General features: G+C 34.7%; 2 protein-coding genes across 2 annotated transcripts; one reads left to right on the forward strand and one right to left on the reverse strand.

Moving 5' to 3' along the window:
- Positions 1–3901: 3901 nt before the first annotated feature.
- LOC130053831 (uncharacterized) lies at positions 3902–4942 on the reverse strand. Its single transcript, XM_056161433.1, has one exon. It carries the CDS (start codon positions 4940–4942, stop codon positions 3902–3904), a length of 1041 nt encoding a protein of 346 aa, XP_056017408.1.
- Positions 4943–20658: 15716 nt separating this feature from the next.
- On the forward strand, positions 20659–23647 carry LOC130053832 (uncharacterized). Its single transcript, XM_056161434.1, has 2 exons — positions 20659–21307; positions 21469–23647. Exon 2 carries the CDS (start codon positions 21476–21478, stop codon positions 23645–23647), a length of 2172 nt encoding a protein of 723 aa, XP_056017409.1. The 5' UTR covers positions 20659–21307; positions 21469–21475.
- Positions 23648–25492: the final 1845 nt, after the last annotated feature.

Raw genomic sequence — 25492 nt, forward strand, 5'->3', positions numbered from 1 at the left:
ACAATTCACTTTCAGAAAACAGGCTGGTCAGCTTCAAGTTGATCAAATGTTAAAAAAAAACGGGTGAATTTTCAAACACTGAGATGTATTCAAAAACAGTGGAGAAGAACAGGACTGTTTTGAAGAAACTTTTTAAAATCTGCCATTTCATTATTAGAAAAAAATGGGCACAGGCTAATTTTTAAGAGGTTGTCAGATTTGTGGCAAGTTTGGGGGTGGATGATTTACAAGAGCATTTAGAGAATTGTCCATCATTCGCCACATACATCTCCTCAACAACTGTAACCGAATTGATGAATATTCTTAGGGGAAATATTGAAAGAAGACTGTTAAGAACTTTAAGAAATTGTGACTTTTACACCCTACTGGCTGATGAATCAATAGACGATGCTAACCACGAACAGTTGTCTGTATATGCTAAGTATGTAGACAGAGATCATGCTTTTGGAGATCCAGACTCAAAATTCCTCACTGATCATTATCTTGGATTGATTCATGTGAACCGCACGGATGCTGAATCCCTGGTGGCAGCATTGGAGCAATTTCTGGTGGCGAAACATATTAACATCACTCGCTGCAGATTTGTAGCTTTCGATGGCTGCAACACTATGAGTGGGGAGGTATCAGGTACATTAGATTTTTAAGAGAAATTTTCATTTCTATTAAATATTTTAAGCAAAATCAAAAATTTTAATCATGAAATAAAACAAACTTTCTACTTGTTTTTTGAAATTTGATTGAAAATAATCGATTATTATTTAAATTAATTGCAGTATTATATAATATATATATATATATTTGTATAGGATTACAACGCAGATTTAGAAACAAATCGCCAAAGTCTACATATGTTAATTGCAGGAACCATAAGCTGGCTCTGTGTCTAAAACATTTAATGCAGGAATATGACCTTCTAGTACAAGTGAATTCAGAAAGTTCAAACACAAACATTTTTATTTTATGTTCATTTTTTCATGGAAACACTTTAACATTAACTTCATGTATTAATGCTTATAAGCTGAAAATGATAAATTTTTAATACTTTCAAATGTAATTCATATATGCAGTTGATTTGAGTTGAATATGTGGAATCGGTCAAATTTGTAGAAAGAAAAGGTTAATTTGCAGGTGGAATCTGCCCTCCTCTCCATATGGAAACTCTTTCATTACTCCCCTCAAAGATTTGCTGTATTCCAATAGGTGCAGGAAAGTTATGGTCAAACACCTTTGACTCTGTTAAGGGCAGCCACCACCAGTTGGTTTTCTCATGGAAAAGCTTCTATACGATTTTCTAGAAGGTATGTACATATAATTGATGCTCTAGACGAAATATATGACTTGAAGAAGGAGCCAGAAGTTTTTGGTCTTAGAATGATCCTCACTCAGAGGGGTGTGGTGGCAATGATTCTCTTGCTGTGTGATGTTCTTCGGCCCTTAAACTTCCTGAGTCTGTATCTGCAGGATCCACACATCCGGTTTACATCAGTAGACTCTAGGGTAAAGGCTACAATAAATGAGCTGACAGAGCTGATATATCTGCTTCAAAACCTTGATGAAACGACATATTTTTCTAAGGTTACTGGCATTTTTTAGGAAATTTCTGACCGTGTTGAACTGCAAAGAAGAGCGAGAAATCACAGGAATGTTACTCCTGCAGAATGTTTTAGGACTGTTGGAATTCCTTTCATTCATTCTGATAGGAGAAGTCACTGATGCATTTCTTACTTCACCTGTTCTGAACAGTTTTTCTGCCCTGAATCCTAGAGACCTGCCTGACCAGGTGCAAGAGCTAGGAAACCATGGCTTGGTAATGCAATTTCTAAAATTAAGTCTATTGTAGACATATGTAGATATATAATTATTACTCATTTAATAAATGAATTATTGATTTTTCCCAAAACCACTTCTTGAAACTAAGTAGACATTGAATTACAATTGATGGCCTGGATAGTAATTCTAATTTCAGGGTACATGTATTGTTATTGCTATTTATATACATTAGATGTGTCATGCTTTCTAGTAAACTACATAATTTTATTTCATTGACTAGGTTCAGATTGATGTTTTAAATCAGCACTATGGAAATGTTACCAAAGACACTTTTCGAGGAAATGCAACCCAATCCCTGCTAGACATCAACACAGCACAAACTTCTGTGGAATATCAGGGGTTTAGACATCAAATGTTTCTCATGAGGTATAATGAGTTTTTGATTAACTATAAAAAAAAAAGTTGATTTATTGTTCATTACTAAAATTTTAAAATGATGAGATTTAATTTTTGCACTAACACTGTTCAACTGTTCCATTGAATATTTAATTTAAATTCACACCATTGCATTCAAATTTCAAGTTGGTACTAACTTATTGAGAAATAACACCTTTTGTTGAAGTTTTTATTTAGATATAGTTTTGCTATGCATGTGATGTTTTCATTCAGTTAGATAAACTGGTTGTTGAAACATGAGAAATGCTGTTGCAAACACATTGTTGACTGATGAATTAAATTCAGGTAACTGGTTTGAAAAGTAATCCATATTCACAGTTCAGATAAGTAGTCTCACCTTTGGCTTAGGATGTTAAGGAAACACATTATCATATTTTGAATAAATTAGTAAATTTCAGTATAATGAAATAAAATGTAAAAGAAAATATATAATATATTTTACACATTTTTATTGTTATTTAGGGAACTCAACATGTTACTTTTAATCTGAAAATAATTTTATTTTTCAATATTATTGTAGGCAGGACTGCAAAGAGCCACATGATCTTCTGAGAAAATTTATGACAGATGGAAACCTCCAAACTTGCTTCCCAAACATTTCCAAGCTCTTGGAACTTCTTTGCATTGTTCCTGTCGCTACCGCCTCTGTAGAGAGAAGCTTTTCCTTAATGAATATGATTTGCACTCCATTAAGAAATAGACTTACACATGTGTCTTTGGACAATATTATGAGAATTTGCTCTGAAGGCCCCAAAGAATTGTCTGATACAGACCTTGAAGAACTTGTTAATGACTTTAGGGACAGAAAGAATAGACTTATTGTACTATGTAGTCTAATCATGTAAACACTGTGTTGTGTTTCTGTGAAAATTAAAGGTCTTGTTTGAATTTCATCTGAAATATACATGAAAACAATTATATACATCATTTTGTTATTTTTCCCAATTTCAGCAAATTGTCGATTAAATTTTCCCAATTTTGAAAAAATGGCGTTTCCCAAAATAGGCTGATAAATCCCTGTATTCTACATAATGAAATTGATCATTCTTCGTTATATTAATCTTGTTCATGTCTCCTTTGAATCCATTCGTTAGTAATCAAGGTAATGCATGTAAAATTTAATGCTTTTTCACTTTTGCAAATAACCATATTTTCAATATGATATTGTAGGGCGGGTAAAAATAAGGGCCAATTGTAATCTTCATAAAATATACTCAACGTATCATATCAACGTGCTTTTCTCTAATCATGTTCAAGATCATCATGATGGTCATCAATGTAATTATTCATGGAAAAGGACAATCTCTCTTTCATTATAACATAATAATAATAACAATATTTGATTTTAAAAAAAACCGTAAATGAATTCAATAATCACACGTCTGTATATTGTGTGATGAATTTAATTATCTTGCAAAGTGCGTGTTTCCTTTACAGCAAGAGAATTCATGTAGGCTCTGCTTTAAAAAAAACATTCTTGAGAATTTATGCAATTCAAGTGAATATAATGTATATAGTCTGTTAAAGTAACTGCCTCCCCCAAATTTGGACACTATTTGTTGGAGTTTTTCCTATTAGCAATCAACACAACAGAAAATACAAAACCACCAAACTCTTGAAGCAACGGGTTTCGCTCTCTTGTGCAAGGTTAAATTCAAATAAATCAACAGATTGACTAAAAGATACTTACAATGTGTTCACTTGGTAAAAATCCACAGAATGAACCACCGAAATCGTATCCGCTGACATCGTATATGGTACAGGCAAATGCATTTGTATTCGGTTTGTCCCTTGCTCTGTTAGCGTAGAAATATGTAAGAGGGGCGTTGTCGTCCTCTGATGCCGTTTTTGTGTTATTCATAAAGCTGTAAAAGACGCCCGGTTCGATCATGAGGGAAACGACGTCAGTGTTAAAAGTCGCTGGAACATTGATAACCATAGCGCTTTTGTTGGCAGCATCCACTGCAAATTGTGTTACAGAAACGGGTTTAGATGATCTGACGGTAACCGGTTTCTTTCCTTCTAATCTTCTTCGAATGTTGTCAAAACGATTCGGTAATGTAGCGTAATCGTATCCAGAGATATGAACAAATGTATCATCTTGTGTGGTAACTAGAGAAATAACATCACCATATGAATTTTCCCCATAAGGCACCACGATATAGAAATTCCCAAGATGGTTGATTGGAATTAGCTGTTCCACCATGAATTGAAGATCAGAACCCATACTTGGTCCCATCAAGGAGAAGCTTGCCACGTAAGCTATGATGTTACCTGTGGAATTAATGTATGCCCCGGTAACATCACACAGAAAATCCAATGTCTTTGCTTCGAGACTTTGAAGACTAAATGTTATGGTTTTATTGTTACATTCTGTCAGAGAGTAATTGTTAACTTCCGGTAACGTAATATCCACCGTGACGACAGAGTCAGACGGGTTACCCACTCCCAGAAAACTTTGACCTGTGACGTCAATATACACGGACGCAACATACTCTGTTCCCAAATGATCGTCGTTCAGAGCATGGAACATCTCCATGACAGTGGTATTTCCCAGGGTCACATACACATCTTTGTTTGACGTTACTCTGTATACTTTATTCACGTCGTACGAACAAGAACTTCCGCAGGGACGTGGACAGGTTCCATTTTCACATATATATGAAGTGTCGGGTTCGATGGAATTTTGTGATTCCCGATTAAAATCAATTGACATGAAAAAGAACGAATGATTTCCTTCACCTGAAACCACAATTTCTTGTATTAGTTTACATACAGTATTTAGATAAAGTAAAAAAAATAGTTTTCATAAGATGGCTAATAGCATTTAATTTAAGTCATAAGATAAAATCAATGCACGAATATATTTCGTTCTATTGATTGTCACAAATATCTAAGAAATTGGCGATATTACTTTGATTTTGTTTAGTTTCTTTGAAGCAAATAACATTGTTACATATACAGTGAAAGCTGCGCTCATTTAAAACTATGACAGGTGAAAGAATTTTGTACTAATATTGAATTTATACATAAATATATCAAATCCAAATTACGTGAACGTTTTACATTGTACCAAATACATTCATGTGAAAATTTGTCTAACCATTTGAACAGCAGACACATGGTTTGCAGCAAATGGACAGCAGCACAAATATTAGGATGGCCATCTGACGAAAGAAAACAAAACACCCATTGTATTTCTTCAGAACAGTTATTGAATTTTTCAAATAAGGATTATTTTTTCTTAAACATTGACTGAATATAACCCGTCATCAAGAATTAATTAATTTCAGGTAGTGGCGTTAGTTTGGTTTTACTTATATAGTTAGGTAAAGAATCTTAAACAATACGTCAAGTGTACAAGACATGTAAGCTGTCACGCATGGAATGACAGAAAATGCCAGATTCCCACGCCCGATACTCCCATACACATACTATCTATTATAACTTCATGATCATTTATCAATATTTGTTGTGTTTTATTATAATTATTTCTATAATACCAAAACGTCACCAACTGTAGGTATCGTGGCACAAAAGTAGACCTATGCAAATTTTAAGTGTAAAAGAAATATCCGGTGTTAATTTAAGAATGCAGAAAATGGTACTATGATAAATCTGATGACAGGTGGAAGAATTTTGTACTTATAATGAGTTTATATATTAATTGCCAGGTTTTTTCTGTACTTTTAAGGGAATTCAGTATAGGCATAAACAAGAGGCCCATGGACCACATCGCTCACCTGAGTCACCTTGACACATATATTAAGAGTTTCCCTATATATATTCGCATGTGAAACTTTGATCCCTATTGTGGCCCCAACTTATCCCCGGGGGCCATTATTTTTACAAACTTTAACTATGTCAAGAAGCTTTCATGTAAAGGTAAACTTTTCTGGCCCAGTGGTTCTTGAGAAGAAGATTTTAAAATATTTTCTCTATATATTTGTATGTAACACTTTGATCCTCTATTGTGGCCCCATCCAACCCCCGGAGCTCATGGTTGTAATACCTTTGAATCTGCACTATGTCAGGAAGCTTTCGTGTAAATTTCAGCTCTTCTGGTCCAGTGGCTCTTTAGAAGATTTTTAAATGACCCCATCCTATTTTTGTGATAATCTCCCCTTGATAGGGGCATGACCCTTCCTTTGAAAAAATCAAAAAGCCCTTTACCCAAGGATGCTTTTTGCCAAATTTGGTTGAAATTGGCCTAGTGGTTATGGAGAAGAAGTCGAAAATGTGAAAAGTTTACAGACACTTACTGGATCCAGTAATATATCTTTGTTTGTAAGGGTTTTTATGAAGTTTAGGAATCCAGTATAGCTACGGTAACTCATATTCATCCGACCTATTGACTGGGATATTAAATGTGTCTGAAACTGAAGTATGGTTTTGAAGAATTTCATCTTTTCAAAGGGCAGTTGGAGTATAAGTACGATTACCAAAAGTGGAATTAATGCCAGGTACGTTTAAGACACAGTTGTAATAATGAGCCTTACAAAGATAATGTTGTTACAAGCTTTGTCAGCTGGAACCAAAACACATTCCTCATGTAACATATCTAAAAAAAATTATCACTTCTGGTTTACTAAACACAGAAGGAGACTAAGTACTTCGTTACTAGCTTGAAAATACGGGTGTATATTTAATTGCTGTTATAAAATTTAGAAATTCATTTCAAAATTAAGGGTTATCTCCCTCATGCATAGCTCTTATCCTTAGACGAATTTGGCTCCACTTGTTTGGCACGCTGTTTTTGGCTATATTTAGCTCTAAAACTTCATAGTTATTTCGGATTTCAAACATTTCGGTTGAGCATCACTGAAGAGACATTATTTGTCGAAATGCGCATCTGGTGCATCAAAATTGGTACCGTATAAGTTTTACATAGATGGTACGTACGTTTGTTTTGATGTGTCTAATGCGGGATTTTAATATTCCTCTTACACTTTTAATTCATTCTGACAATGGACAGTACGAATACTAAAGGTGGAATTAATCTATAAATTTCATACGGCAAAACCTTTCATTTCATATCATGTCCTTTAACCTTGATCTATGAGTTTGACCTACTTTTAAGAAAACATACCCTAATAGATAAATCAGAAGTTGTTCATACATGTATTTTGTATAGAGATTCTTTATATCAAGACACAATGGTGTTTGATCTTTTGACCTTGGAGTTTGACCTACTTTAAGAAAAACCTAACCTATTTAATATCTCTTGAACTATTTAAGTTAGGTTTTCCATATCTTATTTACAGATTCTTTATGGCAAGACCTTGTTATACTTTGGTGTTGACCTTGAACAACGGAAGGGCCAAAGTGGCTCAAGTGAGTGATGTGGCCCGTGGATCTCTTGTTTTATTAATATGTTTTTGTTGGGTATTTTACTTCAGTTAGATGCTAGAATTGCTGACCTTGTAAAGGAGATTTCACTCAGGGGATATAAGACAACGTCCATAGGTGCGATATCCGGGCTATATGAGGTGTTGCAGGAAAATATCAGTCATTCTATCCTTAAAACAGCGATGCCATTGATACACCATGCTTTTAGAGACATGTGCCCATCTCTAACAGCATGAAAACATGTTTGTCCCTGATTTCCCGACCCGCACACAAAATTTTAAACCAGAGGGGTGCTCCAGGACATCGGATGATTTCTCTGTAAAGTGTTTACCATCCAAAATGAACGATTGTAAATAGGTTGTGATATAATTTAAACTTCCACAAAATGTTTTCATTACTGTTGTGACGTGATATTAAATACCACAAGTCTTAATGCGCTGAAAAAGTACTATGAATCAAAACGTAATTTTTTTTATGAAAACGTGTAACCCCTCCCACCCCCACCCTTAAAAAACCCAGGCTCCGTGAAGGTGATTTTAAAATTTTCAATTCGTTGTACGAGTTTTAAAATTCGTCTGAATACATCATGTATTTGCATATTCATTTGACTATGCATAAAGTTTGAATATACAAAAGTTTATTGGGTGAATAACTCGATTTCAACGAAACTTTTCCGCGTATTTTTCGAATAGCTTCCGTGCTTAACAATTAAAAATCAAAAATTAATTGAAATGTCAGCGTAGCGCATAAACGCGTAGGCAGAATTTTCCAACACGAACTCTCTGGAATTGGTAACTCGAACTGTCAATACATCAACATTTAAGAATATGGAGTTCAGAAATAACTGGTATAAAGCGAATGTTTGGTTTGTACATGTAAAGTCCATCATTTCGCAGCTGAGAAGTTTCACTCACATGGGCTTGTCTTCCGAATTGTGGTAAATTAAAAATAAGAATCCACTTAAAAAAAAAAACCCTTTAACAAAGGCCGTCCTTAGGATTTCTATGGCAGATTCTGCCATATTTTTATGGCAGAATCTGCCATAGGCCCCCTGGAGGCCTTCATGTATGGGGTATGGTATTATTATGGGTATATATCATTAGGGGACCTTCGTCCGACCTCGGAGGTTTTTTTTCCCGATTTTCTCCCCCCACCCCCAACCCGGGGGTAGGGCTTTTTAGTTAAACAGGTTCTGATAAAGATGCCGACACGTTTTGGCAATAAATACATCGTTTAAATTACACCCGCTGCAAATAGTATCTTACCAATACAATGGACGAAAGTCACCTTCTTGGAAAAAATACCCCCACTCAGGTCAACACGCGTTTTTGTACTCTAACCTAACAATTTATTGGATTATCGTGGCAAAATTCGCTGCAGCGATGAATTTCCTAAATGAAACATATAGAATAGATAGTGTATTACATGTTTCAACATAAATTGATATACAACCATACTATAGGGAACAAGCATTCTGAGAGTATTGCATAGCAATACATAGTCCTCTACCGGAGGGGAAAATTATTGGACCGCAACAATATTCGAAGACTATTATGAGACTGAGGTTATGGTAAAAGGGAAGATTGGGAAACCAGGATAGGAATGGTTGGCAATCAACTACATATACTACTCGGGTACAAAGACTAGACCAGGAAAACTTCAAAATCGATCCGTTACTTGTTATGGCAAAGCAATCATTATGATGTACTGAATATCAAATGAATATCTGTAAGCACAACAAACAAAACAAAAAGAAAAAAAATCTTGAAAACTGATAATTCGTGCTATTTTTCTAAGTCCAAGGGCCATAACTTAATGAAAAGATGAAATTCGAACTTGATGTGTAACTTGTTATGCCAAAGCAATGTACATGTACCAAATATCAAATGAATATCTGCAAGCATATAAAAAAAGTCCGGAAAACTGATAATCCATGCTATTTTTCTAAGTCCAAGGGCCATAACGTAGTGGAAAATTAACGTACCGAGACGAAATTCAAACTTGATCTGTAACTTGTTATGGCAAAGCAATATATCAGATATGAAATTCGAATTTGATCTGTAACTTGTTATGGCAAAGCAATGTACCAAATATCAAATGAATATCTGCAAGTACATAAAAAAAGGTCCGGAAAACTGATTTGCAGGACTGACGGACAGACAGACAGAGACAGACGGACGGAGCGCAAACTTAAAGTCCCCTTCGACTTCGTCGGTAGGGGACTAAAATATTGACAATACCATGGTTATATAAGTTTATTCTAGTTTGAAAAGTGTACAGATTTGTGTGTAACTAAAAAGCATACACATACATATAGTTTTTTTTCTTACACAAATTGTAAGTAATATATTTCAGAACAATTTGTTAATAAAGCAGATTTTGTTATTATACATTTAGCAGGTGGGATAATTTGTTAATAAATAAGACAAAACAATTTGTTAATATAGCAGACGAGACAATTTGTTAATATAGGAGACGGGACAATTTGTTTGTTAATATTGACGGGACAATTTGCATGGATATATGTATAAGTAAAATATTTCAGTTGAAGCGCATAAATTCTAAGAAATAAATTAAGGGCGAACTATTATGTGGAACAAGAAATTGTCCCATTACGAAATAAGAGTCTTTAGCAACACCATCCATATCTTGATTGGATTACGCAAATATGTTTTTAAAAATCAATGTTTTGCATTTTTGATATTTCAGGTTTAGTTTTCAATACTCTTTTGTATCTCACAAAATCCCGCCTTGCATTTGGCGCACGGCTATTGACAAGCGTTCCTAATCCCAAGGCACTTGTCATTGTAATGATTATTTTCACATCTTCGTATTGACAAGAATTTCATAATATTAAATTGACATTTTGATTGATTTTCCACAATTATAAGATATTGATGATGAATGCAGAATTGTATTCAGGAAGCATTTCTCAGTTTCAATCCAAATTGTACATAATTTTTGACAATTTGAAAAAAATGAACAAAGAGTTACAAAGTACAAATTGAATTGATTTTATTCATAAGTACTTCGTTACTAGCTGAAAAATACGGATGTAAATTTAATTGCAGTGTTAAAATTTAGAAATTCAGTTCAAAATTAAGGATGGTATCTCCCTCATGCATAGCTCTGATCTTTGGACAAATTTGGTTCCAGTTTTTTTGACACTCTAGTTTTCCTTTTAGCTCTTACAAGTTTTTTGTCATTTCGAATTTACAAAATCACTCAAGAGACATTATTTGTCGAAATCCGCATCTGGTGCATCAAAATTGGTACCGTATAACTTTTACATTATGACCCCTGGGTCGAGGCCTCTGCTGGTGGACTGTTAGTACCTGAGGGTCTCTACAGCCCAGTAGCTAAGAACTTCGTTACTAGCTTGAAAATACGGATGTATATTTAATTGCAGTGTTAAAATTTAGAAATTCATTTCAAAATTAAGGATGATATCTCCCTCATGCATAGCTCTGATCCTTGGACGAATTAATTCAATTTGGTTCCAGTTTTTTTGGCACTCTAGTTTTCCTTTTAACTCTTATAAGTTTTTTGTCATTTCGAATTTACAAAATTTCGGCTTGAGCATCACTGAAGAGACATTATTTGTCGAAATCCGCATCTGGTGCATCAAAATTGGTACCGTATAACTTTTACATTTTCCAAAACCTGCACATTGGGCAACGTAGCATTTTAATTTTCAAAACCTATAGGTAATATAATTTAACAGATTACTTTTGAAAAGGTACACGTGGGACAATTTAACCGACTACTTTAAAAAAAACAAATAAGGGACAAAATAACGGATTATTTTCAACACTTACACTCGAGACAGTGCACAGTAAAACACTCACCTCTTCGTTATGGAAAAAAGACATCGTTGGTTTGCCATAAAGACACACTCCAAATTAGTGACAAATATTTATCTTGACGCTGTAGTCTGATCACTGACGACACTGATCATACTAACTGACTGCTAAAGAGAGCAACAGAGAAAAGCGATGTGCATTTGAATTATTAATTGGAAATTGTATTTTTTTCACGTTACGTTTTAAATGTCAGTGGACTTGCAAAATACAGAAGTTAGCGTTTGAATTTTTAAAATTATAATGCTGGTTTTACCGTCATTCAAGTGACACCCAGTAAAACCCTATTTCATTCCTTATGTTTCATTATCATTGGAAAGTAGATGGACTAATTAAGTTAATTTACGATATCTTGCGAAGGATTTTAGGATGAAGATATTCTGTACAAAAAGGTGATGCTTACTCCTCCTGCACACATTGCACCATGTTCTCGATCTTTTTTAATTCTTTCTAGGATCTACAAGTTTGAACACTGTTCGTTATCTTCGCCTTTTTCATTAATGAAAGCGATACCTCTTTCTTGTGGCATTTTAAAATTATATACGAGAATTTCAAAGGCTGTTGAAAATATATTCTAAAAACAATTCTGAAGATGTTTGGCTACATTAAAGCAATTACTGGTTGATCAAATATAAGTTGTATAATATAAAGTTATACGTGTGTAAAGTTCGTTTTTTAGATGACGTTTTTACAACAAACTAGCTTTTCTTCTATAGATTAGTCACATTAATAAATCATGTTTTCTCCGAATTGTCATACAAATTGTGTTCAAAATGAAAATAAATGTACATCTAATATAATTTTCATATTATAATCAGTTTTTAAAATATACTTGGATATAACAATTTAAAAACAAGATGTGTTTGTAATTCACTAATGTCCTCGTATGGCCAAAGTCCAAGGTCAATAAGTTGAAAACTTTGGTACGAAAAAAAGATTTTGTCGGAAGTAATACATATCCGAAAGCCCTATAAGTATCTATTCAAAATAAAAGTTTTTTTATTATTACAAACAGAAAAGACTAATTCTATGGAAAAAAATCAAAGTACTGATGGAAGTTGATTTTATTTCTATAAAAACTACACGCCCTCGAATCTCTGATTACAGGGGCATAAACAACCAACTGTCCTGGGCGCTTCACTGTAATGGTATTTTGCCAGTCTGATTTACGTCTCCATGTTAGTGAAAAATTCTCGAGGGGGACGTTAAACAACATACAACCAACCAGTCTGATTAAAACCAGACCTTCAATCTCGCCCCCCCCCCCCCCCCCCCCTATTTTTTTCTTTGTCCGCTCGTTCATCGAAGAACCTGGTTTTAATCAGACTGGGTATTTTACATAATTATATTCTTCTTTCTAGTTATTGTTGTCAGTGTGATTCCACTCTACACTGCCCCCCCCCCCCCCCCCCAACACTGACTTGTACAAGGGAGCAACGTAAAAGTCGGTATATGTATAAATTTTGTCTGCGCAAAACTTTATTTTCAAGAATGCTAAAGAAAATACAATGTAAAGTCGAGTTTTTGATGACATCATTGCACTTAAAGATCATTCTTACAGTTTTAAATACACAAATACTGCCATTGTGCCCAGTGTCAGGACAACCAGGTATGGGTTGCAATCCATTAGATACATTTGCCCAACTATCTATTTTGTATTGCTTATAGGAGTTACGAGATTAATCACTGTTCGTTATCTTCACCTTTCATACAGTGCTCCTAAAATCTGGAACTCTTTGCCAAATGAAGCTAAGCATCTTACCACCTTAAATCAATTTAAAAGTTTTATTTCCACTTGGTCTGGCTCCACATGTAATTGTAAATCATGTAGATCTTAGGTCCAGTGTACGTAGCTTTATATGTGCTTCTGCTCTTTTTATCTATGCAGCTTTTATGTAGTGTGTTTGCATGGCTCAGTAAATCTTTCTTTTTCTAGTTTATTTTCTTAGTGAATTCTGCCTGCAGTGAATTTTTAGATATTTATATTATTGATTTACAACCATTATTGATTTTAATTATATTCTAATTATTTTCATTAAATTCTTATTACTATTTATCCAGCATTCTATTTAAAATAGTTTGTGCTATTTGCATTATTTGCAACAAACATTGTGAATTTGAATTTTACTGCTGATTTTTATATACACTCACTCTTGCTTGTAGTATTTATTTTATTTCTAACTCTAAATCTTTTGCCTTCGTATCTGTATATTCTTGCATGAAATGTTTATTTTATTTGTATTCTTTTGTTGAACATGTCTGTGTATATGTGTACGTGCAGGCTATGTCTTTGATATATGTGATAGTCGGTTAAAAAGCTCTACAGAGCCTTTGTTGGTTGTATATAGTACCGACTTTAAATAAAATTTACTTTACTTAACTTTACTTTAGTTGCGGGTTCAAATAGTCACTAATCTTAGCGCATTGAAAGAGTTTTCTAACGAAAACCAAAATAATGTTTTCAAATCTGAGACAAATAGTCAGTTACCTAACAAAATTGAATCAAAAACCGCGAACAAAGACAGTTCTCTAAAGTCGATGAATGTAGAGAGAAATGCCGCATGTTTATATATAAAAGCAAATATAGGAGATCAACATTGCCAGCTACTAATAGATACAGGGGCACCTGTTTCAGTTCTAAAGATCAACTGAAATTAAAAACCGCGCTTCAGGATACTGACACAGTACTACAAACTGCAAATGGGAATGAATTAGTTGTGTTTGGAAAACAAGTTGTTAAACTCTCTGTAGGAAATCATTCATTTGAACAAAAAATTTTGTTGGAGATTTAGAAGAAATTGCTGGTCTATTGAGGACGGATTTTCTTGAGCAAAATAACATCGATATTTTCATCCGTAAAAGAAAATTGAAGTTCAAAAGCGGCTCAAAAAAGTTGTTTCAAAACACTGAATCCAGGGTTGCCTTTCTAAATGACGTTGAGAATATTACAATTTCTGAAAATTTTGAGATGGTGGTCGGATTGAGGAACACTTACAATGTTTGGGGAATTACAAAATGTAAGCCCAAAGGAGTAGGGCTCCAACCAAGAACCCATTCGCGCAATTCCCTTTAGCAGAGCAAAATAGGACAAATTGCAGAGACGAGGTGATAGCGAAAGCAATGACAGTACTTTAGTAATTAAAAATTTGTTGGACAAGGAAAATATGAATATTGTGTGTGCAATAATGGATGAAATGTGCACCATGCCATGTTTCTGAGTCGGTTCTATATCTACAAGTATTTTGTGTAATGATTTCGGAACTATCTGAATAATGCAATGGTCGAACTGTGTATCACTTGTATATTCTACGCAAATTCCAAGTTGTTTTTTTTTTCAAAATAGAGGTCAGCTAATACGGGTATTTGAAATTAATATTTATACAGAAGGTGTGAAAATCGGCGGAGGTAATTGAAATATGACAAAAGAAGAGTGTTGCTAAAACGCGGAACGGAAAACGAGACGGAAGAAGGAACGGAAAACATTGTACCGGTATGCAACGATGTTATGAGGAGGACAGTATTTTGCAATATAAAAGGTCTATCATGAACAAGGGAAGCAGAAATTACAGAGAGAGCGGGAAGTCATCCACAGAATCACTTACCATGAAAAATATTTATAAAGAAATATAAAATAATCATACTGAAAAAGTTTCAAATCTTATATCCAATGAATACCCTCCCCCCCCCCCCCCAAACTCCCCGAAAACAATATTGTAAAAGACAAAATATTTTTTTCAACAATTTCCCCCAAACATACATGTAGCCTTCTTAAATCGAACTGGCTAGTTGTACTTGGCGCGTCCGCGCGTCAATCGTTGTGAATGTTTTCCAGTAGAATTTGCTGTCAGTGGTAATAAACACTCAAATGAACTTGATTTTCTTTATTTTTTAGCTTTATCGCTTTTTTTTAAAAGAAATAACTTACGCGAATATCGAACCCAATGAAAGCTATTTTCAAAGACAACAAACTAATGATACTTAGTGTCTTTTAGCTATCGATATATATTTTGCCCTAAACTGTTTATATTTACATGAGAATTCACAGTTTTAGGTGCTAGGATACAACACAGTGGTTTCCATTTTTATGACAAATAATTATTTAGTAAATAGATAAATAAGAGTTCCTCCCCAGTGTCTAAATATCAATCAGCCGTCAGACTTTTATCAAGTGATATATACGTAATTCCTCCTCAAATTGTTAATATATTTTCAATATGTATACCTCGCCTGGGCCCAATTGAAACCAGAGCCCCCCCCCCCCCCCCCCCCTGCCCTCGCCACAATTTCTCACAACCTCGCCCCTCCTGCCTGCTTGAACTCTCAAGAAAAAGTCAGATCTGAGTTTACCATTTATTGCAAGAAATTCCACAAGTATATACAAAATACGGATTAACATTCATGTGAAACTTAAAGGTGAATTGGCGTTATGACCACATTGTTACGAACGATACAAATATTGCAGGTCCAGAGGGGTATCCGGAGTACCAACCGAAGTGTAAGGGCAAACCGGTGGCCTCGTGTGGGCACGAGAGCCGGCATCCCAGCCTGCAAACTTACTCTGGGACCGAAAGTGCCCACCCGATCTGCTTACCCTGTTTCATAAGATTGCCTCCCTGGTGAAGCGTACCAGTCCTCCCCCTGGTACTCCAAATGAGGTCTCCCCTGTCATCACCGGAAGTGATCAAAGAAATCGAAAATTTCAACTTTTTTTTTTTTTTAAACTTGCATCACTTTATTGCATCTCTTTTGCAATTTCGAAATATGTAAGTCCCACAGGAAACAAAAACGACAACTTCCGGTTATAAGAGAAAATCGAAATAAATTGGACGTTTTTATTTCCCATAAATCTCGTTCGTTATAGTCAGAAATGAGAAGTGGCGAAGTTAAAACGATGAAATTGAGCGGTGTGAAGTAATTATTGCGCACCAAATAGCGATGCATTTAATCCACGAATCATCAGTAGATTTAGAATGACCGTTCTTTTCAATTGGTATGTGCATTATTGGGTGTTTTTTCGATAGGATTTCTCAGCGAGGTGTAGATTTTTTCAACATGTCGCTGGCTGAGTTGCACACCTTGTTCATATAATTATTATGATCGGTGATATGACATTTTTAAAAACGGTTACTATGCGAGATTTGTGTATTCCATTGAAATATACAAACTCTGAAGTTATATATTTTATAAAAAATACGTCCGAAATACCCAAGGAATTGAACTTTTAAAAATAGAAGAAGGGGGGTACCGGAAGTCCTGTCCACAAGCACCTGTGATAAAAAAAATTATATCAAAATATAGTCCAGGCCGAAGCTTACTTGACAATTGTTTGACATTAAAACTTTAAACTTGGAATATGGAGAGGTTATATGGAAGAGGGGTGCACACCACAAACATTTTTGACCTTCATCCACTTACAGTGTCAAGGTCACTCTTTTACATCAAGACTATAACCTGAGAACTATTTGACATAAGGATTTCAAACTTACAACTTAGAAAGCAGATATTAAGACAAGATGTACTGTACCAAAATCTTTGACCTTGACCCATTTCTTCATTCAAGGTCACTCTTTTACATCAAAGTATAGTCAAGACTATAACCTGAGAACCCTTTGATATTAGGATTTCAAACTTACAACATGGAAAGCAAACATTAAGACAAGATGTACTGTACCAAAATTTTTGACCTTGACCCATTTCTTCACTCAATGTCATGTTTTAAAAACTTGATGATTTCATAACTAAGATTTGTTTGACATCAAGACTGCAAACTTGTAATATGGAAAGGCAATATTGAGGAGGGGTGCACATCACCAACATTTTTTACCTTGACCTACTTACATTGTCAAGGTCACTCTTTTACATCAAAGTATGATCCAGACCATAACCTGAGAACCCTTTGACATTAGGTTTTCAAACTTACAACATGGAAGGCAGATTTAAGACAAGATGTACTGTACCAATTTTTTTTACCTTGACCCTTTCCTTGGAAAGCAGACATTAAGACGAGATGAGATCATAGTTAAATGCATTGCAGGAAATTTTTATCTTGACCCATTTCTGAAGCAAATCAAAATCATGTCTCTCTTTAACTAACTAATGATGTTGTGTTGGTCAATATGATTCAAGAAATGGGCAAAAAAATGTGTTCATTCCTCAAATAACTTGTTAACCCTTTAACATCAATACACCATTCTTAGGTGTAATATTGACGGAAGCCGTTGTTATTGCATCTTACGCTTGCACTCATTATTATTGCCCCGGTTATTAGACAATCAAACTTTGAAGGGAAGACATCTGGGGTTTTTTGTTGTTGTAAAAATCAATACCCACTAGTTCATATGTGGATTGGTTATGAAAAGATTGATTGATTGAGGTTTTATGCCGTTTTGGCAATATTTCAGCCATTTTACGGCGGTTAAGTAATTGAATGATGTTTGGTTGTGAGTTTTTGAGTTTCCCTGATGGCCCCCAGTGAGCCTACTCTTTTTCGAACATCAGGGAAACGATCTTTTGCGTGCCAAGGGGGTTGTGATCCTTGACACGGGAAACCCTTTAACGTCTCATCCGACGGACATAAAAGTTAAAAATATATATACAGGTTAAAAAACAAACAATTCGTGTATATAAACAGTTGTATTATAAAAGTTTTCAAAATTTTCTGTAAAAGTCGCATTCTTGTAAATATTGTATAATATAATGATAGTCGATATTTGTAAAAACTTCTTTCATTGATTGTACACTATTAAAAAGTCTATTTCGTATGGGCGTAAAATCACTACATTTTAAAAGAATGTGATGTATAGTTAATGGACAGTCACAAGATATGCATCCAGGCTGAGGTTCTCTGTTTAGTAGGTACGAATGTGTCAATTTTGAATGTCCGATGCGTATTCGTAAAATAATCACTTCGTCTTGGCGTTTCATTACAATGTTACACGATTTGTTTACTTTGTTTTGAATAAAATATAGTTTACTTCTGTCACAGAAATCCCAATAGATTTGCCAAAGAGAATTAACATATAGTTTTATGAAATATTTAAAATCAGTGTATGGAATTTTGAAGTGTACAATATCACCTTGAAGTGCATTTTTGGCCGCTTTGTCCGCTTTGGTGTGTCATGGATACCAATGTGACTTGGGATCCAGCAGAACTCAACTATTTTACCTTGTTTAGTTAAAAGATAGTACCGATGTAAGATGTCTAAAAATATATGGATGATCAATATTCATGTTGTTTATTGATTGAAGACATGATAGGGAGTCTGAGAATATAGTAAAATGTTTGTCATTAGAAGTTTTTATGTATTCAAACGCAAGCTGAATAGCTTTTGCTTTGGCGGTATAAATTGTTGCTTCATTTGGAAGTCGTGCAGAGAAAACGTCGTTTGTGAATACTGCAGCAGCAGCGACTTTATTTTGGTCTTTTGAACCATCTGTATAGATATTAGTTGTAGTATGTTTGGATTGTTTTATGTCGGATAATTTTTGTTTGAAAATGGCGGGATTTGTTTAAGATTTTTTGAATTCAGAAAGTGATGTGTCTACTTTGGGTTTTAGTAGTTTCCATGGTGGTATTTCAGAAGGTGATGAGGGTTTTACGATATCCAAAGGTTGGTTAGAATCACGTATATGGTTTTTAACTCGTAGACCGATTGATCGTATGCACTTCTTGTTTTTGTCATATAAATGTTCAAACTGCGGATGGAAAACGCAGTTAAATACAGGATTATCAGTGTTAGCTTTTAATTTAACAATATATTTTAATGTAAGTTTTATTCTACGTAGATCGAGAGGTGGTTCGTTGGCTTCAACATGTAAACTATCTACAGGAGAGGTTCGAAAAGCTCCTGTGCACAGTCGAAGTCCTTGATGGTGAATTGCATCAAGGGCTTTGATATAGGATGTTCTTGCAGCACCATATACTATACAGCCGTAGTCTAGTTTAGACCGGATTAGAGAGCGATACAGATGTAGAAGAGTATTTTTATCTGCTCCCCATTTTGTGTTTGCAACAACTTTAATTATATCAAGAGCTTTTGTACATTTCTCTATGAGCATTACTATATGCGGAATAAAAGAAAGTTAATTATCAAAAATGACACCTAAAAACTTTAACTCTTTTACAACTTTAATTGGAGTACCATCTAATTGCAATTGAGGATCATCGTGGCGTTTTCGCTTAGAACAAAAATGTATGCATGCAGTTTTAGTTTTGGAAAATTTAAAACCATTTACATCAGCCCAATTTTGGATTTTGTTTAGACATAACTGTAGTTTTCGCTCAATGGAGTTCATGTTTTTAGATTTATGACAGAGAACAAAGTCATCGACATATACATTTCCATGGAAGTCGTTTTTAAGAACATCAGCTAGACTGTTTATTTTTAGACTAAATAATGTAACCGATAAAATACTTCCTTGTGGCACGCACATTTCTTGTTCGAAATTGTCTGAAAATGGAGATCCTAGGCGAACATTGAAATGTCTATCACTTAAAAAATTCTTGATGAAGTTTGGTAAATGCCCTTTAAGGCCTATATTAGGCCACATAGAATTAATTTTTAGATTCTCATCCCCGCCCGCCCCCCTCAAAACGTCCCGCCCCACTGTCTTTTATTTTGTTTAAAAAAAAAATGTGCAAAAAAAAGTATCGCAAAAAAAAAAAAAAAAAAAAAAAAAAAAAAATCGGGTTCGGTATACAAAAAAGTCAGATCATTTCAATGGCTGCCTGACATATTGGCGCGTTGTAGTTGTGAAGTGACGTTTGATTCCAGTCATGTTTGTAATAATCAGAATTCGGAAAGATGTGGTAGTTGTAAAGAACTGGTGCGGTGTGATTTGCAGTGATCCCCAGTCAACCCTTATTGATATATTTCATAATCATATGCAAGGGAAGTATGACCAAAAGCCTGGTGTTCAGGACATGCATGAAATCGGTCAGGTGACGCCATTTGTAGGTCCAGCGAAAACTGATTTAACAGAAATGTCATCAAATGTCAAATTATGCGACGCTGTATCCTGTGTTGGGAGTTTTATTGAATTTGTGTGTCGTAAACTAAATGATGGTGAATTGAATTCTACTGTTAGTGAAACAACTGAAGTTCGCAAAAATGCGTTTACAATTTTGACTTCGGCAGCCAATCATGCTAAACATTTACCTGATAAAAAAAGTGAAATCAACAATAAAACACGTATGTATAACGATATTATTGGATGGCTGCATGCAATGGATGTTGGATTCACATCAGTTAACAGAGACACGTTAGGGATAGGACTTGTAAATTCCATGACTGACGCATTATGGTAAATAGATGGCAATCACGACACATTAGCAGACAGGGCATGCCCTGTTCCTGCACCTCTTGAACATTTTAAAAATTACTACTGTCCAGAAAAACGAAAAAGAAAAAAGGTTGATTGTTCTGTGTTGAATGAAAATATACTGAGAAATCATGCGACAGCAATGATGGTGCTCTGTGAAAAGAGTTTTTTTCAGAGAGAGCAGTGGTCAGCTGTCAAACAGGTATGTCACACCATTCCATATTTGTTAAATTTTTTAAGCTTTAAATTGACTGGCATTGTAAATTTGTATTACAGTGGCTTTAAACTTTTTATAGACATGAAATATACACATGTATATTACATTGATTATATTTATTGAATGACAGTAAAACATTCTTTGTGCAAATTGAAAATGTGTTTCCTGGTATTTTTTAGGTTATATGTAGTTTGGCAGAATCATTGTCAAAGTATGCCAACTACTTATCATCCAAAAAGTCACAAGACTCAAAGAAACCTAAGCAAGCCACTGATAGAGAACATTTTGAAGTGTTAAGACAATCACATCACATTCAACCAGGTCCTGCTAGCAGGTAAATTTCAAATAAATGTTAAAATAAGTTAAAATTTAGTCCCTCCATATGTGGCTTGCACATTTGAAATAAAAGTTGAAACTTCTCAGTCTTAGTCAGTTGATTGCATTCCCTCTCAAATGTTAAATTCCATGCTATTTTTTTTCGTTTCTTTTTTTTAGATACAAGATGATCCACAATGCTGTTATAGCAAGCAAGCCTTATGAAAGCATCCTTGTCAATGACTATTCACCAGGTGATGCAAGGAGGCGCCATGAATTCATGAAGCAAATTGTGGTTCCTGTCAAATGTATTAAGTTCACTTATAGTGGAAGCAAGGAGCACTTAGTTTTTATTTGGAAAGTTGACAGTTCTGATTCAGAGAGTCAGATTCTTTCCAGAAATATGGAAATTTCTTCAAGGTTACGAAAAAACTTACCCGTTTACCATACACGAGCAATGAAAAGAGAGTTTCTAAGCATGTTTGGAAAACAGATACATGGGAAAACAGGGTTTCTTCGGGAAGCATACAGACGTTTAACTGGTGATAACTCTGCGAGTATTAACTACACTACAAGTGAAATGGACAAAAGAATTTCTAATATTTTAGAAATGGAGGATTCTGATCTGATATGTGATCTGAGAGTCAACAGCACTGGTCAGCCAGAAAAATATGAAAAGTTTCTTGAAGAATGTCAGAATTACATTGGTTCAAAACTGGAAACAGCTGTAGATGATAGAAGACATGATGCAGTGACAAAGGATTTTGATGTTGTAACACATTTAGCAAATGCATTCTCAGTAAGAGATTTTTATGAACAGGTTGTTAGCAGGTGTCCGGAAAATACACCTATACCATCTAAAGAATGGCTACGTCTGCAGTTCTGGCCTAGAAATTGTCATTTTAAAAGTTCTGCAAGATATACTGGTAAACTTAAAGTGAAATTTATTATCCAAAGTCGTCAGTTTCGAAAGTCACATGAGGACATGCATTATGCATCTGCCTTATTTAGATATGAAAAGGAATTCTGTTTACGTTTTAGAGAGCACTGTAATTTACTTTGTGTAGATGATAAACATAAAGTTAAAGTTGGAGAGCCAGGATATCCAGTAGCAGCAGCTGAAAGAGGAAAATCTGTTATTGTAGCTATGGGAAAACGATTTGAAGTAAGTGATCATGACTTTACAAAATTTTCTATCACTCCAAGTGTGGCACTTTCTGTGAAAATTCCTGATTCTATCGAGGAAACATTTTATGATGGAAAAGTTTCAGTTTTCCTGAAAGAATCTGTGTTTGAACCTTCGTCTCCTTGGAGGCATGCTGCTGAAATGCTTCAAGTAATTGATCATGCAAAGCCAATAGTGACCATTTACAGCCATGGTGGCCCTGATCATCGTGTTACATATGGTAGTGTTCAGCTTTCTCTCATAAATGTGTTTTTACAAGGTGACTTTGATATGGTTGTTGCAGTAAGAACACCTCCCTGTAATAGCTGGAAAAACCCTGCGGAGCGTATAATGTCAGTTCTAAATCTGGGGTTCCAGTCTGTAGGTTTAATGTGGGCCAATCTAGACCAGAAATATGAAAAGTTACTCACCTCTCTATCATCCATGAATCAAATAAGGGACAAGGCTGAGAGTGATAGCGGCAAGGGACTGGCTACTTATGTGAAAGACTCTATAGAACCAGTTAAGTCTCTGCTTTCTGGTGTAACAATGCGCTTAAAATGGAAAGACAATAACCTTGAATGCAAACAATCTGCAACTGATCAACAAATACGGGATCTTGCATGGAACATGACTGGTATTGATGACATTGATCCACTACACACCACGCAAACTGACCTTAAGAGCAAATCTAAACTGCAGGACTTCCTAACCAAACACTGTAGATTGCGCCATTACATGTTTTCTGTCAAAAAGTGTGGTTTAGCACCCTGCTTAATTTGCAAAGCTCCTAGACTTCCTGAAGAAGTCTTTAATGATTTGTGTCACCTTCCTGATCCTACACCAAGTGATGGGGAGAAGTATAAATCCTTCAATGATGTTTACAAAACAAATACATCTGAAGACTTCAGACCTTCATTAAAAGTATCTCTGAATGGACAGTCAGGAATATCTGCTCATGGAATGACCTTTTCTCCATCTTCACAATATGCCAAAAATGTGGAAATGGTTATATTATGTAGTCAGTGTGAAAAACCAAGAGTACTCTATTGTAAAACTGTTGTCAGAGGTACTTCAAGAGCACAGTTACAGAGATCTTTGAATGATTTGGAATATTCATGTGGGTCAAGTTTTATTGATGTTGAATGTGAGGACTCTCATATCTTGAAAAAAGATTTGTCAGAAAAAATTTGAAGTGCAGTTATACTATTGAAATTCCATATTTTTCTGCAGGATTTGAACCTATTTGTTATTATTGTGGTGATGATGATGGTCTTCAGGCATCTGATGATGATTATCCATTATGTTTGAAATGTAAAAATGAAGGAAAGAAAGTTGTAAAGAGGCGTACACGTACAAAATAAATTGTAAAATCAAATTGGTATACATTTTGTGAAATTAAAAGATTAAATATTGTTTTGTTTACTCATATTTTTATTAGCATTAACGGTGTAAAAATATAGAACAATTGTTATCAATCAAAAGAACGTGAAATGAATATTTTTAAAAAATAAAAAATAAAATCCACCCACCCGCCCCATTTTTTTTGCAAATCAGGATGAGAATCTAAATATTAATTTTATGTGGCCTTATGAAGATCTTTTAAGATACCGTATTTCCAAGTGGTATCATATGCTTTTTCTAAATCAAAAAACATTGAGACGACATGCTCTTTGTTAACAAAGGCATCTCGGATATAGGTTTCAAGTCTTACTAACTGGCCGATTGTGCTTCGATTTTTCCTGAAACCGCATTGTATATCAGTTAGAATGTTATTGGTTTCGAGAAACCATACCAAGCGTTCATTGATCATCCGTTCCATGGTTTTACATACACAGCTTGTTAAGGCTATTGGTCGATAATTATTAGGATCTGAGTGATCCTTTCCCTGTTTTGGAATAGGAATAATTGTAGCCTGTGACCAGGAAGATGGGAAATTACGACTTTCCCAGATCATGTTAAAAATTTGCAGAAGACATTCTTTGGTAGATTTAGGAAGATGTTTTATGATTTGATAATGGATCTGATCCGGGCCTACAGCTGTATCATGAGACTTTTCTAGAGATTTCAACAACTCATCATACGTAAATGGTTCATTATAACACTCACTGGTTTCAGATGTAAAATCCAGAGTTTTCTGTTCTTCTTTACTTTTATTTGAAATAAAATTTGGCCTCATGTTGTCTTTTGATGAGTTTTTAGAAATAGTATGAGCTATACTGTTACATATGTCTTTCTTATCTGTGACTATTTGATTTCCTACCTTTAGGTGTTGATATTTTTTACCGGAACCTTTTCCTTTTATTTTCCTTATCGCATTCCAAACTTTATTCATAGGAGTATGCGAATTTAGATTTGATACAAATGTTTTCCAGGATTTTCGTTTACTTATATTTATAGTTCTACGAACCTTTGCTCGATATATGCGAAAATTATTCAGATTTAAGGAAGTTGGTGATCTATTGAATATTCTTTCTGCTTTTTTGCGAGCTTTAATTGCTTCACTGCATTCTTTTGTAAACCATGGTTTCTTGATTTTGGTAGAATAGGAGTTTATGTTAAATGCTGCAAAAGTAACAACGATTAGCGGAAATATATCTGCTATTTGTAATAAAGTTTCAGTAATTTTTTGAATGGGGTCTGGATGGTTTTCAAACTTTTCAGCTGCAATATCTTGCAGACACAGAGCTTGAAAACATGGCCAATCAGCTTTGTCGAGTTTCCAGTTTTTAACAGGATTGTTTTCTGGGGGATTATTTGCTTTAACAATAATAGGGAAATGATCGCTTCCGCACAGATCATCATGCACAGACCAGTTTAAATCCAAAAGTAAAGAGGGATCAACTATACTAATATTGATTGAAGAATATTAACCATTGCCTGGATGAAGATACGTGTTAGAAACGTCGTTTAAAATACAGAGATTGTGGTGAGATACTACATCTTCCAGTTTTATTTTTACATTTATCTGTTCTCTTATCACTACCCCATAGCAGGTTATGGGCGTTGAAATCGCCCATAAATAAGAAAGGGGCTGGA

Source organism: Ostrea edulis, chromosome 4 (genome assembly GCF_947568905.1).
Source record: "Ostrea edulis chromosome 4, xbOstEdul1.1, whole genome shotgun sequence".
Taxonomy (NCBI): domain Eukaryota; kingdom Metazoa; phylum Mollusca; class Bivalvia; order Ostreida; family Ostreidae; genus Ostrea; species Ostrea edulis.